Source organism: Terrapene carolina, unplaced genomic scaffold (genome assembly GCF_002925995.2).
Source record: "Terrapene carolina triunguis isolate 2854851 unplaced genomic scaffold, T_m_triunguis-2.0 Scaffold112, whole genome shotgun sequence".
Classification (NCBI taxonomy): domain Eukaryota; kingdom Metazoa; phylum Chordata; order Testudines; family Emydidae; genus Terrapene; species Terrapene triunguis.
In genome coordinates, this window is record NW_020664463.1 from 7,468,939 (window position 1) to 7,483,794 (window position 14,856).

Genomic DNA, 14,856 nt, shown 5'->3' on the forward strand with positions numbered 1-14,856 from the left:
TGTTCTTTTTGCTTATACAGACTAACATGGCTGCTACTCTGAAACCTATATAGACATTTTCACCTATAAATCACTGCTTCAAATCCAGGCTGGCTTAGAATTGTCCAAAAGGGGTTACCATATGAAGGTTTTTTCAGTTGGTCTTTGTTAATTAAACTGCTGGTTGCTCTCAGGCTAATTGTATGTAGCTTAAATTGTATGTAGCATAATGGTCACCTTTTTATCAGTCTCAGGAAAATGACAAGGACTGACTAGATATAGAAACTGAAATATCTTCTTAATCCATGGAGGTGATCCCACCAGGAAAGTGAAAGGACAGTCTGAGGAAGTTTCTATTGCCACTTCCTTTGCTGTTCCTCCAGCTCAGGGAGCAACAGGACCTAACTGACAACTCACTGAAGTTAATTGGCAGTATTTTAATTAACTTCAGTAGGCTTTGAATTAATGCCCTTGGGATATGGATGTCTTTCTCAAAGATCTGCTGTTGCTCGTACAGAAGTTATGGGTTTGATGCAGAGTTTACTGGGTGATCTCCTATGGCCTGTATTATGCAGGAAGTCAAATTAAATTATCATAATGGTCCCTTCTGGCCTTAAAATCTGTAAACTGTTGTCAAGCCAGTAGCTGACACTAGCACTTAAAAAAACAAAAGTAAAAATGATAAAGTGTATATGTTATATTTTTAAAGTTCTTTTCACTGTCAAAGCATTGGGCAGCTGCTGGTATCAACAATTCACATGTTGGGGTAACAGATATTTCTAAATCAGCAGTTCAATTAGCTTCTTTCTTTCTCTGAAAAAAGACAAGGAATTAACATTTGCTAATTATGGGCTAGAGTGTGACTCCCCTAACGCAGTCAGGCAGAGAAATATGGGTGCCGTCTCATCCTGAAGCAGAGGAATTGGATCTCTGAGGGATGTTTCTGAGGAACAATGACTTCCAATGCTACTCCTGGGGTGAGGCAGTTTATGGCTGAGGCTGATGTTACAATCTAATCCTAAATATAACGTCATCAAACCATATCCTCCTGGTCTTGAATAAATCATGGGGGTTGGTCCTACAAGTTGCTGAGTGTATCCAGAAAGGTGCTGAGCACCCTTGAAGGCACCCGAAAGGACGGACTGGGCCCTGAGTAAGGACAGCAGGATTTGCCTCAGGCCCAAATTGCCACTAGGCACCTCGTCTATCTGCCTGCTAAGGAAAGGATTTTTATGTATGTAAATAATACTCTGCAAAATCTTAAACCTGACTGGATGTTAGTGGTTTGACTATGCAATGGAAAGACATGTTTAATTGAATTCATTAGTTTACTGAAAAGGTGAAACAAATAAAAGTAGGGAATCAATCCCACATGCCCTTTCTGACATGAGTGGCCCTTATTCATATCAGTACCTCCCCTGGCCCTGATTCTCTTTTACAATAGGACTCACTCTGGCAGTGGAAAGGTACCTTAAGTTGAATGTAAATGTAATTTATATCCACTTTAAGGCCCCTTTAAGTGGTGTAAAGGGGCTTTTGTACAAATAAGAATCAAGCCCACCAACTCCAGAGCACTACTGGCTTAACAGCTAATATGTCATTGCATGCTTGACTCTTTGGGGCAGACACTATCTTTTCACTCTGTGTTTGTACAGCGCCTATCACATTGGAGTCCTTGTCCATGACTTGGGTAGGTAGGTGCTACCACAATACAAATAAATAATGATAATAAAGGTTTGTAGAAACTTTCCCTAGAATTTCAAAACTTAACTTCTGAAGTAAATTATAAGTGAGGTTTTATTTAAATTCATGCAAATTCTATGTATTATTAGACTATATAGTCTGAGAGGATTTTTTTCGCATTGCTGTCTTGTAGAGGTCCTGAAATGTATTCCTTTTCCTATGTGCGTTTTTCCTCCTTAGATCATAATGGGCGTGATCCTACTCTATAACTTACTTCGAGTAAGTGCATTGGTTGGTGCTGCTGTTATTGTATTGCTCGCTCCAATACAGTATTTCATAGCTACAAAGTTGGCTGAGGCGCAGAAGAGCACTCTTGTAAGTAATTTATTTTAGTGATGCCTGTGGTCCAGTAGTTAAAGCAGAGAACCAGGAATCGGGAGTTCTGGATTCTGTTCCTGGTTTTTCAAATATTTTACTGTGTAAGTTTGGGTAAGCCATTTAACTTTTTTGTCCCTCAGTTTCCAGATCTGTAAAATAAGGGTAGTAATATTTGCCTACTTCACAAGTTGTTTGCAAAGTTATTTGTGATCCTCAGATGAAAAGTGCTATAGAAGAACAAAGTATTATTACTTATAGAAAACTAAGAACTATCTTTTGGGAATGTTTATTATTAATTAAATGAACCACATATTTAATTTTGATTTTTAAATTTTTATTTATTTATTTTTGGGCTGCCAACAAACAATTTCAATGTAATACAATGGAAACTGTACAATGGTAACATTTTCAACTGTTTTTTAAGAGGTGCATTAAATACAATATATATTACACTCTTTAGGTGGTGTTACCAATACACAGAGTTACATTCTTGCTGACATTCCTGATTACTAGAGTTCTGATCATTTGAATACCCTCTCCTCCAATATTCACCTAGAACAATGACATCAAAGGCATGTTCAGTGAGCACGTTGGGGAAAGGAAGGAGAAAGAAATATCTAACTTTTAGCAGAATACTTCTGTATTGTGATTGAAGTTCTACAGAATGGGGAGTTCCTTAACAAGATAGGCACTCATGAGACCATTAATTGCTGAGTTAAATTTGCATGGAAGAAATTCACTCCTGCGCTACGGGCCAGCACAAAGCTTATGAACTACTCAGGTCCTTCTTAAGCCTTGAAAATAAGGACTTAGGCCCTGGTCCTCAAATGTATTTAGGATCTTAACTTGTATGAAAATCAGTGGAAGTTAGGAGCCTAAATACCTTTTGAGGATCTGGGGCTAGGTCCTGATTCAGCAGTTCATCCCTTGTCAGCAAAACATTTAAGCACATGCTTAAATACTATACTGAACTTGAGCCTTAAAGTGGTATATGCACCTTGTGCTGACCCTTTTTACAGAGATGAATTTCACCCCATCTGAGTAGCTTGATCATTTCTCTGACTATCTATCCTTTAGATGCCAAGGAGCCTATTGTTTTCTAATTCAAATGATGTACTGTATGGAATGTCAGCAATTAATAAAAATAATAAAATATAGAAATGAAATATTAAATCATGTGAATAAGTTCTTTTGAAATAGATTACATCAACTACTGTATAACACTCTACCCAAAAGTCTCTTGCATTTCTGAATAACCTCCGTACTCATATTGGATCAGTCCCTGTTGCACACTCTCCATCAATGGGAAACGATTCTACAGTCTAATAAAGCTCATCGACTGGAAATTTATCCTAATTTTAAATTTTCTTAATACCTAGACTGTTACCATCTCCCCCTCATATCTTAATTGTCAGTTAGCCAAGCTAAACATATCTGGGCCTGATCCTCAGTTTGATTGACCCCAGTGGACGTATGCCAATTTACACTGGCTGAGGATCTCTCTTTTATACTTTTTTCAGACATAATTCCCTCCACCCCTTTGATCTTTCTTGTTCTTCTCTGAATTCCTCCCAACTTGTTAATGTATTTTGGTAATAATGTGCCCAAAACAGATGAACACAATATTGCTGATGAGGGGCTATTACTTAAATAAATCAATAAAATAAGCACATATTATGTGAATCTTCTGTACGCAGTCCAAAACTGGTCTTTTTGAGGCAATACCACATTGCAACCTCAAATGTAATTTTTTGTTCATTACCAATTGTCCATCTTTTTTCTTCTTCAGTATTATCACTCCCAGGTTTCATTCTCTATTTAGATACATAGGTTTCAGGTTATTTTCCCCAAGATATATTAGTTTTGATTTTTTTCAATGCAGAATCACTTTTATTTTCTTCTCATGACTTTAAAGTCTCTAAAATCGTCAAGGAACATGAAATTGTATATTATTTCAGTATGTATAGTACTTAGAGGCATATACTAGGTCATGAGTAAACCCAGTTGCAATACTTTGGCTAATTTTAGAACAAAAGTGATAGAAAAAAGCATTCTTAATAAAAATAATTTAAAAATATTAATTTTGTAATTTGTAATTTCTTACTTTTTTAATGTAAAGGATTATTCTACTGAGAGATTAAAGAAAACCAATGAGATCTTGAAAGGCATTAAGTTGTTAAAGTTGTATGCCTGGGAGCACATATTTTGCACTAGCGTAGAGGAAACAAGAACCAAGGAGCTCATAAGTCTCAAAACCTTTGCGCTGTACACATCTCTTTCCAGTAAGTAATTCTGTTCTAGGGGCAGTATTGTTTGTAACATAACTCTTAGATATGGATTTATCTCTCAATAGTAAATTCCTTTTGAGACTTCAGTTGAAGCAAGATGCCTGTACTTATGGTAGTGGCTATTTTGTTATGAAACATGATGGAAAATAAAAGACACGACAAATAACACAACAGGAAGCTTGACATTGTTTGGTGGATTTTGTTACTGTTATTGTTTAACTTGTAAAAGGTTTTTTGCAACCTTAGTTATGAGATTTTACATTAATAAGTACTGAGATAACATCAGCAGGTGTGATTGGGACAGACATAAGTTAGGAACTAAAATAAATTACATTCCTTGTAATGAGGTAGAGTTGAGGGAAATGGCCCCAATATTTGTAGTAAATTGTTTTTTCAAAGCAATTTTTGGCTGTGATACATTATAATTCTGCAGTTCATATGAAAATATTTTATTTCAATTCACTAAAATGTAGAAACTATAACATTTCTTGGTTCGTTTGTTTGTGTATTTAAGACCTAAGTCAGACATGGAAGGAAATTTCTTCCTGCTAAGGAGTTTTCCTTTGGGAGTTTTAATGGATAGGAAACAACATTTGAGGTTGAAGTCCTCAACTAACATATTATTTAACTGACTATGCTTGGGTTTGGTATAAAGTATTGAAAAATAATATTAAGATCATTTTTTGTACAGTTCAAATAGTCCAATGCATATTTTATTTCTTTCAACAGTTTTTATGAATGCAGCCATCCCAATAGCAGCTGTTCTTGCAGTAAGAAAATATTTTTCCCCTTTATCTGAAAAGAAATTAAAAACACTGTCATTGTTTATATAGGACCTACTTTTCACAGAAACAATATGTAAATTAGTATGTCCCTTCTGGCTGCCTAGCAGTATTACACTAACAAACTCAATTCCCAATTTACAACACCTGAGATTTGGACTTGTGAAAAGGGAAGCAAACAAAAAGCAACATTAATTTCAGTCTTCCGCAGAAACCAAACAGAATATCAAAATGTGGCTAAACTGGAAGGGGACAGACTAGTTTCGAGAATAAGTCTTATTTTGGGCTTTGTATTTTGAGGTGTTGCTGTTCCATTGTCTATGGGTGAAATTTACTCTGGGCCCAGTACAAGGCCTAGACAATTTAAATCATCAAAATAAGTCATGGTTGGACTTAAGTGGGACATAAGTTTGCACTAGCCCTTTGCACAAAAATGAATTTCATGACTAATGCACTGGGGAAATACCTTTACCCTTCATGCTGGGTAGTAAGAAATGTTTATACACCAAACACTGAGGTCCTTATTCAGTTTGTACTCAGCCTCTACTCAGGCAAAATATTTCGATAGGTGTTTTTCCCCCTGTTTTGAGCCAGCCTGTGTAGCCTGACATCCTTTTCACTAATATTCCCTTGTTTTGATGTGACAGACCTTTGTGACCTATGAATATCAAAATGAGGCGACACTGCAGCCATACCAGGCCTTTGCATCACTGTCGTTGTTTCACATCCTGGTCACACCGCTGTTCCTGCTCTCCACCGTGGTTAGATTTGCAGTCAAGGCCGTCATAAGGTATGGTTGAAACTATAATAAAGAACAGAATTATCAGACATATATATGAACATGCTTTGTTGGGGAAGAGTCAACATGGCTTTAGTAAAGGGAAATCATGCCTCACCAATCTATTTAAATTCTTTGGGGGGTCAACAAGCATGTGGACAAGGGTTATCCAGTGGATGTAGTGTACTTGGACTTTCAGAAAGCCTTTGACAAGATCCCTCACCAAAAGCTCTTAAGCAAAGTAAGCAGTCATGGGGTAAGAGGGAAGGTCCTCTCGTGGATCAATAACTGATTAAAAGACAGGAAACAAAGGGTAGGAATAGATGGTCAGTTTTTGAAATGGAGAGAGGTAAATAGCAGGGTCCCCCAAGGGGCTGTACTGGGACCATTACTGTTCAACATAGTCATAAATGATCCGGAAAAGGGGGTAAACAGTGAGGTGGCAAAATTTGCAGATGATACAATATTACTCAAGGTAGTTAAGTCCAAAGCAGACTGCAAAGAGTTACAAAAGAATCTCACAAAACTGGGTGATTGGGTGACAAAATGGCAGATGAAATTTAGTGTTGATAAATGCAAAGTAATGCACATTAGAAAACATAATCCCAACTATACATACAAAAAAGATGGGGTCTAAATTATCTGTTACCACTCACGAAAGAGATCTTGGAGTCACTGTGGATAGTTCTCTGAAAACATCTGCTCAATGTGCAGCAGCAATCAAAAAAGCTAACAGAATGTAAGAAACCATTAGGAAAGGGATAGATAATAAGAAAAGATATAATGCCACTGTATAAAGCCATGGTATGCCCACACCTTGAATACTGCATGCAGTTCTGGTTGCCCCATCTCAAAAAAGATGTATTAGAAATGGAAAAGGTTCAGAGAAGGGCAACAAAAATGATTAGGGATATGAAACAGCTTCTGTATGAGGAGAGATTAAAAAGACTGGGACTTTTAAGCTTGGAAAAGACATGATTAAAAGGGGATATGATAGAGGTCTATAAAATCATGAACATTGTGGAGAATGTGAATAAGGAAGTATTATTTACCTTTTCACATAACACAAGAACCAGGGGTCACCTGATGAAAATAGGCAGCAGGTTTAAAACTAACAAAAGGAAGTACTTCTTCACACAACACACAGTCAACCCGTGGAGCTAATTGTGAGGGGATGTTGTGAAGGCCAAAAGTGTAACTGGGTTCAAAAAAGAATGAGATAAGTTCATGAAAGATGGCTCCATCAGTGGCTATTAGCCAAGACGGTCAGAGATGCAACCCCATGCTCTGTGTGTCCCTAAACCTCTGACTGCCAGGTGCTGGGATTGGATGACAGAGGATAATTGCCCTGTTCTGTTCATTCCCTCTGAAGCTTCTAGTATAGGCCACTGACAGAAGACAGGATACTGGGCTAGATGGACCATTGATCTGACCCAGTATGGCCATTTTTATGTTCTTATATTAAAGAGATCTCTTTACACTTCTCTGAGAAAGAGACAGGATGAAGGGGACTTAACTTGGTTATTCAAAATGATGAAAAGGCATAAAGAAAAAAGACCAGAAACTCCGTTTTACTGCATCATATGAGAACAAGGAAATGGTCAATAAAGTTAATGGCTGGAAAATTATTATTGAGGCAAATCTTGAAGTCCTTACTCCAGGCCAGACTGTCCTGACTTGGATTGTAGCTCATATCTTCCTTCCTAGCCTCACCCATCATGCACTGATCAGCCACAATTGCTCCCAGATGGCTAGCAACACTAGAAGGGGAAGAGAGGGAGAAGCTGGGGGGTAAACAAAGTGATGGCTATCTAACAGGTCTGGCCCTTGACATCGGGTGGAGCGGTCTACTCCTATTTCTCCCCAACGCAAGGGGTGGAATAGTGACTGTGCTTTATGATGGAATTCTATCCATAACCAGGACCAGCTCTAGGCACCAGCAAAGCAAGCACGTGCTTGGGGCGGCACAATTCCAGGGGTGGCATTCCGGCCACAGTTGCACTCTCTGAGCTTGGAGAGGCAAAAAACCTAGAGCTGGCCCTGTCCATAACACTGGGTCTCTTTTTGGAAAGGACCATTGGCATGAACAGGGGGCAATAGCTCATCTGAAAAGCCATTCTAATCATTAATGTTACACCAGGGATAGCAGTGGAGTCACTCCTGATGTACACTGGTATGAGAGGAGAATCAGACCCAAAGTGGGCACCAAGGAATTGGATAGCTCATCAGGGAATGATGCACTTGTGTCTGCTCTGAGTTCTGTGAAAAGGTTGTGACTTTGAGGGGATTGTCAAGTATCAGAGGGGTAGCCGTGTTAGTCTGGATCTGTAAAAAACAACAAAGAGTCTGGTGGCAGACTCTGTCAGACGCAGTGGGTATTCATCTGACAAAGTGGGTATTCACCCACGAAAGCTTATGCTCCAATACGTCTGTTAGTCTATAAGGTGCCACAGGACTCTTTGTTGCTTTTTGAGGGGATTGTGATGCTGAGGCTGCACTCTGGGTTCCCACTCCCAAATTACAGGAAAGAGATGGAGGAGAGGGAGGCCTGGCCTGCCAGACTGCCTGGAGAAGCCTTGGTGGGGTTATAGAGTAGCATGGAAGAACAGTGGGGAAGGTGGAAGGAGAGGGAGCGTAACAGTTCAGGGCAACTGCACCTGTATTTCCCCCTCTATGGTCCACCAAGGGCACCCACTCTCAGGCTTCCGGCTCTACAGGCAGCTGTCATCTCTCTTGGGCGGAGATATTTGTGTCACTCCCTCCTGACCAGGGTATTTCCAGGCTGCACAGTTCCCTGCCTACACTGTGAATTCCCCAATAAGTCAGACTGCCTAAGCAGGCCTGCCTTGCTTTTCTTCTCAGAAGCTAGAAGCAGTGTAATTGCCCACAGTTACAAGGTAACACAGCTTTTTCAAAGCAAGAACATTTATTCTGGAGATGAAAGCATTACAGAGAAAATATATTAAAAAGAACCTACAAACATGCGAATAAGCTTACCAGAGATCACCCCAGTTCCAACAAGGGCTCCAGTAGGAGTCAGCCCTTCATATCCCACCAGACTGTTTCTCTGTGGTTACAAGTTCCTGACGGCATTGGCTCAGAACAAGCACTCCCATGAATCTGTGGGCTACTCCTTTATACACTTTGGCCCTCTGATCTTGTCCTCATTTAACTGGTGATCAGCAGACAAAGGTCCCCTCCTCAGGGTGAAGATTCAAAAGGCTGAGTTCTTGCATAACCAAGGGGTACATTTGCAAACAACTCCTAGAGATTTCCTGGGAAACCCACTTAACTTTAAAAGTTCATTCTTGTCCAGCCCATTGTTTCAAATAGTCCTTTGAAGCTCATAACACTTCTCATTATAATAGCCATGTCTTCCCCCTAGAGACATTACATACAATCCCACAATAATACATAAACATTTGCATTTTTAATACAAAGAACTCCTAAAATAGTTAAACTTAATTCAATACAAATGTTGGCATACTGTGGGGATACGTTTAACTTAATTCAATGAGGTTTGTCCAGGATATAACAGGAAATTGCCATATGTGCTACAGGGAGAAGCACTAGTGGAAAATCATAGAAGTCACAAAATCTGATTTTATCAATCTTTGCCATGATTTAAGTATGACATTTCCCAAAATATATAGCCTGACAAAACAGCTCCCCTAGGGGTAGGTGACTGAGCAATTCCTCTCTAGTTTGCTGGTTAAGAGACTGAAATGTATTGTCCCCTGTTGATTCTGCAGTGGCCTGTGTGAAAGGAATTGTAGTTACGCAGGTGTACGTATCATAAAACAACCACCACAGCTGGCACAAATTGACACCCTTGCTGGCAGAGATGCCATGCACTGACAGGATCTGAAAACTGAGCTAAACTTCCCACCCTCATACATAGTCCCTCCAAGTCTAGGTTGAGGCACTCTGGCAAAGTATTGTATTGTTGCTGCTGCCTCTGTTTGGTGTATAACAATAATAACAAACAACAAACCTCAGGACATTAGTCTTCTGAGCCCTCCCTCACCATTCACCAGCACTCGGTTCACTAACAAATTAAATAATCAGTGTTTTGTTTTTGTTGAAGAGGGAGCAGGGACACATTTGAGGTTTTTCCTGGGTTTAAAATGATTTCGGACTCATGGAAAATCTCATGCCCCTTTATAAATCACTCTAGCCTCCCCATCACTCCTCCTCCCTCTGTGCTATGTTTAGCGCTGTCCTAATATCCCCATGGTGTGTGTGTTTCATTTACTATCCTTAGCCACCCCAAAGGACGTTATTGAAAGACCCTATTTGCCAAAACAAACCTAACCCATTGGAAAATTTATTTCCTATCATCTTTCTCCCATGAACCTAGAAACTCCCAAGTGCAGAGGCACGAGGAATGTGTGCTTGGCCACTCCCCCATCATCAATCATATAAATTGATAGGGTTAAGCGCTTGTCCCTAATATGAATAAGTGCTTATACTTTGGCCAGACCAGTTATTTCACTTTAAGAATTAGCATAGCTCTGGTGGCAGAAGAGTTTTTGACTGTGGCTGAAATAAATGTTTGACCCATGCCTTCTAAGGCAGTAGGTCAATGTCATTGCATGTTCCTTTAGTGCATTCGCATAATAAGAGTTACATTGATTAGTGTGTCCATTCCTTATGGAGTTGGCTCAGCTTCTTCCCACTGCCTGTTGAAGAGGCTCCTGTCACACTGCGTGGTGATAAACTCTGGATTTGGATATACTGTAAAGGGCTTTTCATAGCCACGCTTCTCTCACCAGTTGGTTGGGCTTTCCCCTTTGCTCCATGCCCCCGGGGTGAAGTGAAGACTGAGGCAGCCCCAAAAGGCTAATGAGTAACTATGCAGATTATTTTTTTTAAAGAATAACATAGCAAGAATAGCATGCGTTCTGCAAGCCACAGAGCTCTTGCTGGTGGATTGCAGAGAGCTGGTTAGTCACGTGGTGTCAGCTCTTCTCCTCATTTCCAGTTGCTCTTATTGCAATAAAATTAAGTTTGAAAATGCATTAACTACTTTCATACTGTTCTTTTTTCCATGCAAATAATTGCCACAAGGATGCTATGCAATCCAAAAGGGAGTGGAGGTAGTCCATGCAATCATGAAGTTTGAGTATTCTGATCCGGTGATCGAAGCACAGATCATTACAAGTTTACCCAAGGAAATCTGGCATTCACTCATTGTCTTTTTTTTTTTTTAAGCGTTCAGAAGCTGAATGAATTTCTCATAAGTGATGAGATTGGAGATGACAGCTGGAGAAGTGCAGAAAGCTCTGTGACCTATGAATCCTGTAAAAAGCATACAGGACTTGTAAGTTCTCTTTTCTGACATGGCTGCTCAAAAAGGGAGAGACAGCATGGCCAACTGGAGTGGCTGCTGACCTGGGACTCAGGAGACCTGGGTTTTGAGCCTGGCTTTGCCACTCACCAACTGTCTGACTTGGGGAAGTCATTTTATCTCTCTGTGCTACCAGTTTCTTTCTATCCTGTGCCTATCTTGCTTGCTTAGGGTGTGAGCTTCTTAGGAAAGGGGCTCACATTATGTGTTTTTACAGTGCGGCAGGCCCCTGCTCTTACTTAAGCATTAATAAAAAAGAAAAATGTTAAGAAATGACTTGATTGATGTAGCATTCAGACTTGGCCCTCTCAGTTTTAGTTTATTGTTCTAAATATCCCATGTAGCCTTCATATTGTTACAAGTATTAAATTCTTTCTTTACTTTACCACCCATGATGTGCCAGATTCTTTCCAGACATTCAAGTAGGGTCAGTCACTGCTTCGAGGAGCTCACAATCTAAAGGCAGACAAAAATTATGGGGGGAGGGAGAGGAAAGAATAAGCAATGTATGTAGAAGTCAGATTGATTCTCTGTAAGCAGCCCAGCAAGAGTGAGTCTTTAAGAGGGACTGAAAGAGAGTAGGAGCTTTGCGGACAAGCTCAGGAAGGTTGTACCATGCCTAAATGGTCATGTGGAAGAAGTTACAGAGGCAACTGAGAAGCTAAGCTGACAAATGGGAGGATGAGGCTGGGTAGATTTGAAGAGGACCGGGAGCAACACTGAATTTAACAAAGAAGGATAAGGAGGGATGGGGCAGAATTATGTAGAGCACTGCAGATGGTGACAAGAAGTTTAAATTAGATAGTATAAAAAATGGGGGGATTTGAAGAGACTCCACTGACTTCAGAGGCAGTTGAGGGCATTCGGCCCCTTGTGAGAGACACTTAGCTCCTCACAGTGTTGTGCCTTTGTTACAACACATGTTGAAATACCCTGTTACTATTCACATGTTCTTCTCTTGACCTAGATTGGTAGGAGGGAAGGGAACAGGCTATTTTGTTTCAAAGGAACCTGAATGTTGTCATCTTATGAGAATTTCAACTTCTCTTCTTTCTGTGCTTTTTCATGTAGCATACCAAAGCTATAAACAGGAAACAGCCCTTAAGGCATCAGCTGGACAGCTATGAGCAGCCACCGAGGAGACAGCCACGTCCCTTCGAGACAGATGATATTGCAATCAAGGTAGTTTGAATTCATGGATTCATTCTTCACATGGAGGGGAGCCTCATGATCTGGAGTAAACTGGTAACAAAGTGTCCAAATCCTGCAGTCCTTCCAAAAGCAAATCTTTCACTGCAAGATCAGGTGTAAAATACTTGGATAAAAGTGTGCTCAAAATACACTTACACCAGGCTATTTGCTGGAAATCATCAGTTCCCTTTAATACCTCTATTTTTTCTCAGTAGCAAGTGATATTGTGATTCTGAAAGAACAAGAACCACATGATCAAATATACTATAGGTTCTTCTTTTAGTTCCTCCTGATAGCCCACTCCCAGACTCAAAGCTTTTGTACCATAAGGTCATTTTTCACATTCATTGCTGATGTGGGTAAAGTTTTTGTCTGAACATGCACTAACTGTTCCCACAGGTTCTGACTAGATTCAGACTAAATAGATGCACAGGTTTCAAACACGCCCTTTGGTCCAAGTTCTGCCTATGGATGTCCTTCTTGTGTGAGGGAGAATAGCCCATAGCCCTGTTAACTTCAAAGGGAGTGTACAAATCCAAAGGCAAAATATGGTCCCAGTGTCTACTTTTTTTTGTCCTCTGTAAACCTTGTGAGTAACTTGTTTATACTCTGTGTGCTCCATCTCTTCCCTTGATATAATGCTGCATGGATTTTTCTCTGCAAGAGGTGATTGGGCCCATGAGTTTTACCTGGAGACTGTCCCTTTAATAAAGGGATGTTCATATAATATATGCACGAGTTGTTTTTCCTTCACAATCTTTGCGTTGTTTTGCCATCTCCCCTTATTTGACTTGCACTTTTTCATGTGACCATACTTGAATATGTTTTATCACATTTTTTAAAGTGATCTTTTCCTTTTAATCCAGAACTAACAATTGTAAATTATTTATTGAGGTGTTTGCACTTCTAATATATGAAATTATTTTGTAGGTTACCAATGGATATTTTTCATGGGGAAGTGGCTTAGCCACATTATCCAATATAAACATCAGGATCCCAACAGGTAGGATTAATGTGCACCTTAAATGCTAAACATGTGAAACTGTGTATTTGCTGTAATGACCATTCCTTGCATACATAGTCCAAAGCACAAAGAAACATAGGATTGGAAGGGACCTCGTGGGTCATTGAGTCCAGTCTCCTGCTATCACAGGCAACTTTGTCATATGATCACATTAATAAATTTATCAAGATCCATCTTGGAACAAGTTAGGTTGTGTGCCCCCACTACTCCACCCAAAAAATAAACATGAACAGATTGGTGTCAAGGTAACACCGACAGCCCCCAGTTGTCAGCGTGCAGGATTGAACCTAGGACCTCTGGAGCTTAGTGCATGAGCCTGTACTGCATGAGCTAAAAGCCAACTGCTTGTTAGCCAACACTGTAGAGCAGACTCATTAATTGCTCTCTAAGTGGTCTTGGTGCCGCTAGGTGGGACAGAACACCACACCCAGAAGGTGTGTGGGTTACATCAAGAAATATAAAGAGAAGGATGTAAAAGGTTAAGAAATCTAGTTCATGGAACTATATCATAACTCCAAAGAACGAAAAAATAATGGATAGAAATAAAAATGTCCACACTGGGTCAGACCAATGATCCATCTTGCCCAGTATCTTGTGTTCTAACAGTGGCCAATGCCAGATGATTCAGAGGGAATGAATAGACCAGGGCAATCATCAAGTGATCCATCCCCTATTGTCCAGTCCCAACATCTGACAGTCAGTGGCATTGGGACACCCAGAGCATGGGATTGCATCCCTGACCATCTTGGCTAATAGACAATGATGGACCTACCCTCCATGAACTTACCTAATTCCTTTTTGAACTCAGTTATAGTTTTGGCCTTCACAATATCCGCTGGCAATGAATTCCACAGGGTAACTGTTCATTATGTGAAGAAGCACTTCCTCGTGTTTGTTTTAAACATATGGCTAATAACAAAAAAAATTGCCAGTTTCAAAACAATAGGTCTACTTGGCCATCAGTGCATGTGTATATAAATAAAACAGACAAGAGCATAACTAAGGCCAGTACTGAGAGGAATTTTAAACAGGCTAATCACACAAAATGGTAGTTATTAAAAAGTGCCAGAGGTGTTAAAATACCGCCCCCCCCCACGCACAATTTGGCAAGACAAACCTACATAGGAAACTTGGGGTATTGTTATTAATTTTAATAATTATTACTATAAAACTTTGGTTCCCAAGATCGGTCTCTCAATAAATCACTCAGTGTTGTTTTTTTTAATATATATATTCCAGCAGGTTTATACAGTACATTTACATCATGGAGATACTGTATGCCTGAATCTTTTCTTTCAAAATTAGCTCACAGGTGGATACATGCGAAATTGCCATTCAGAGAATATAAAGGGTAGCAACAACTGCAGCAAGCTATTTTTAATTTTAACTGGATTAGTGTTCTA

The 14,856-nt window shown here is 39.8% G+C and overlaps 1 protein-coding gene across 1 annotated transcript in view; it reads left to right on the top strand.

Moving 5' to 3' along the window:
- ABCC9 (ATP binding cassette subfamily C member 9) overlaps nt 1–14,856 on the top strand; it is a 112,441-nt gene that overhangs the window by 36,188 nt on the left and 61,397 nt on the right. Inside the window, exons 9-15 of the mRNA XM_029911674.1 lie at nt 1,903–2,037; nt 4,160–4,322; nt 5,058–5,098; nt 5,758–5,900; nt 11,103–11,211; nt 12,310–12,420; nt 13,360–13,432. Coding sequence (XP_029767534.1) covers nt 1,903–2,037; nt 4,160–4,322; nt 5,058–5,098; nt 5,758–5,900; nt 11,103–11,211; nt 12,310–12,420; nt 13,360–13,432 — 775 coding nt within the window. The remainder of the gene's footprint in view (nt 1–1,902; nt 2,038–4,159; nt 4,323–5,057; nt 5,099–5,757; nt 5,901–11,102; nt 11,212–12,309; nt 12,421–13,359; nt 13,433–14,856) is intronic.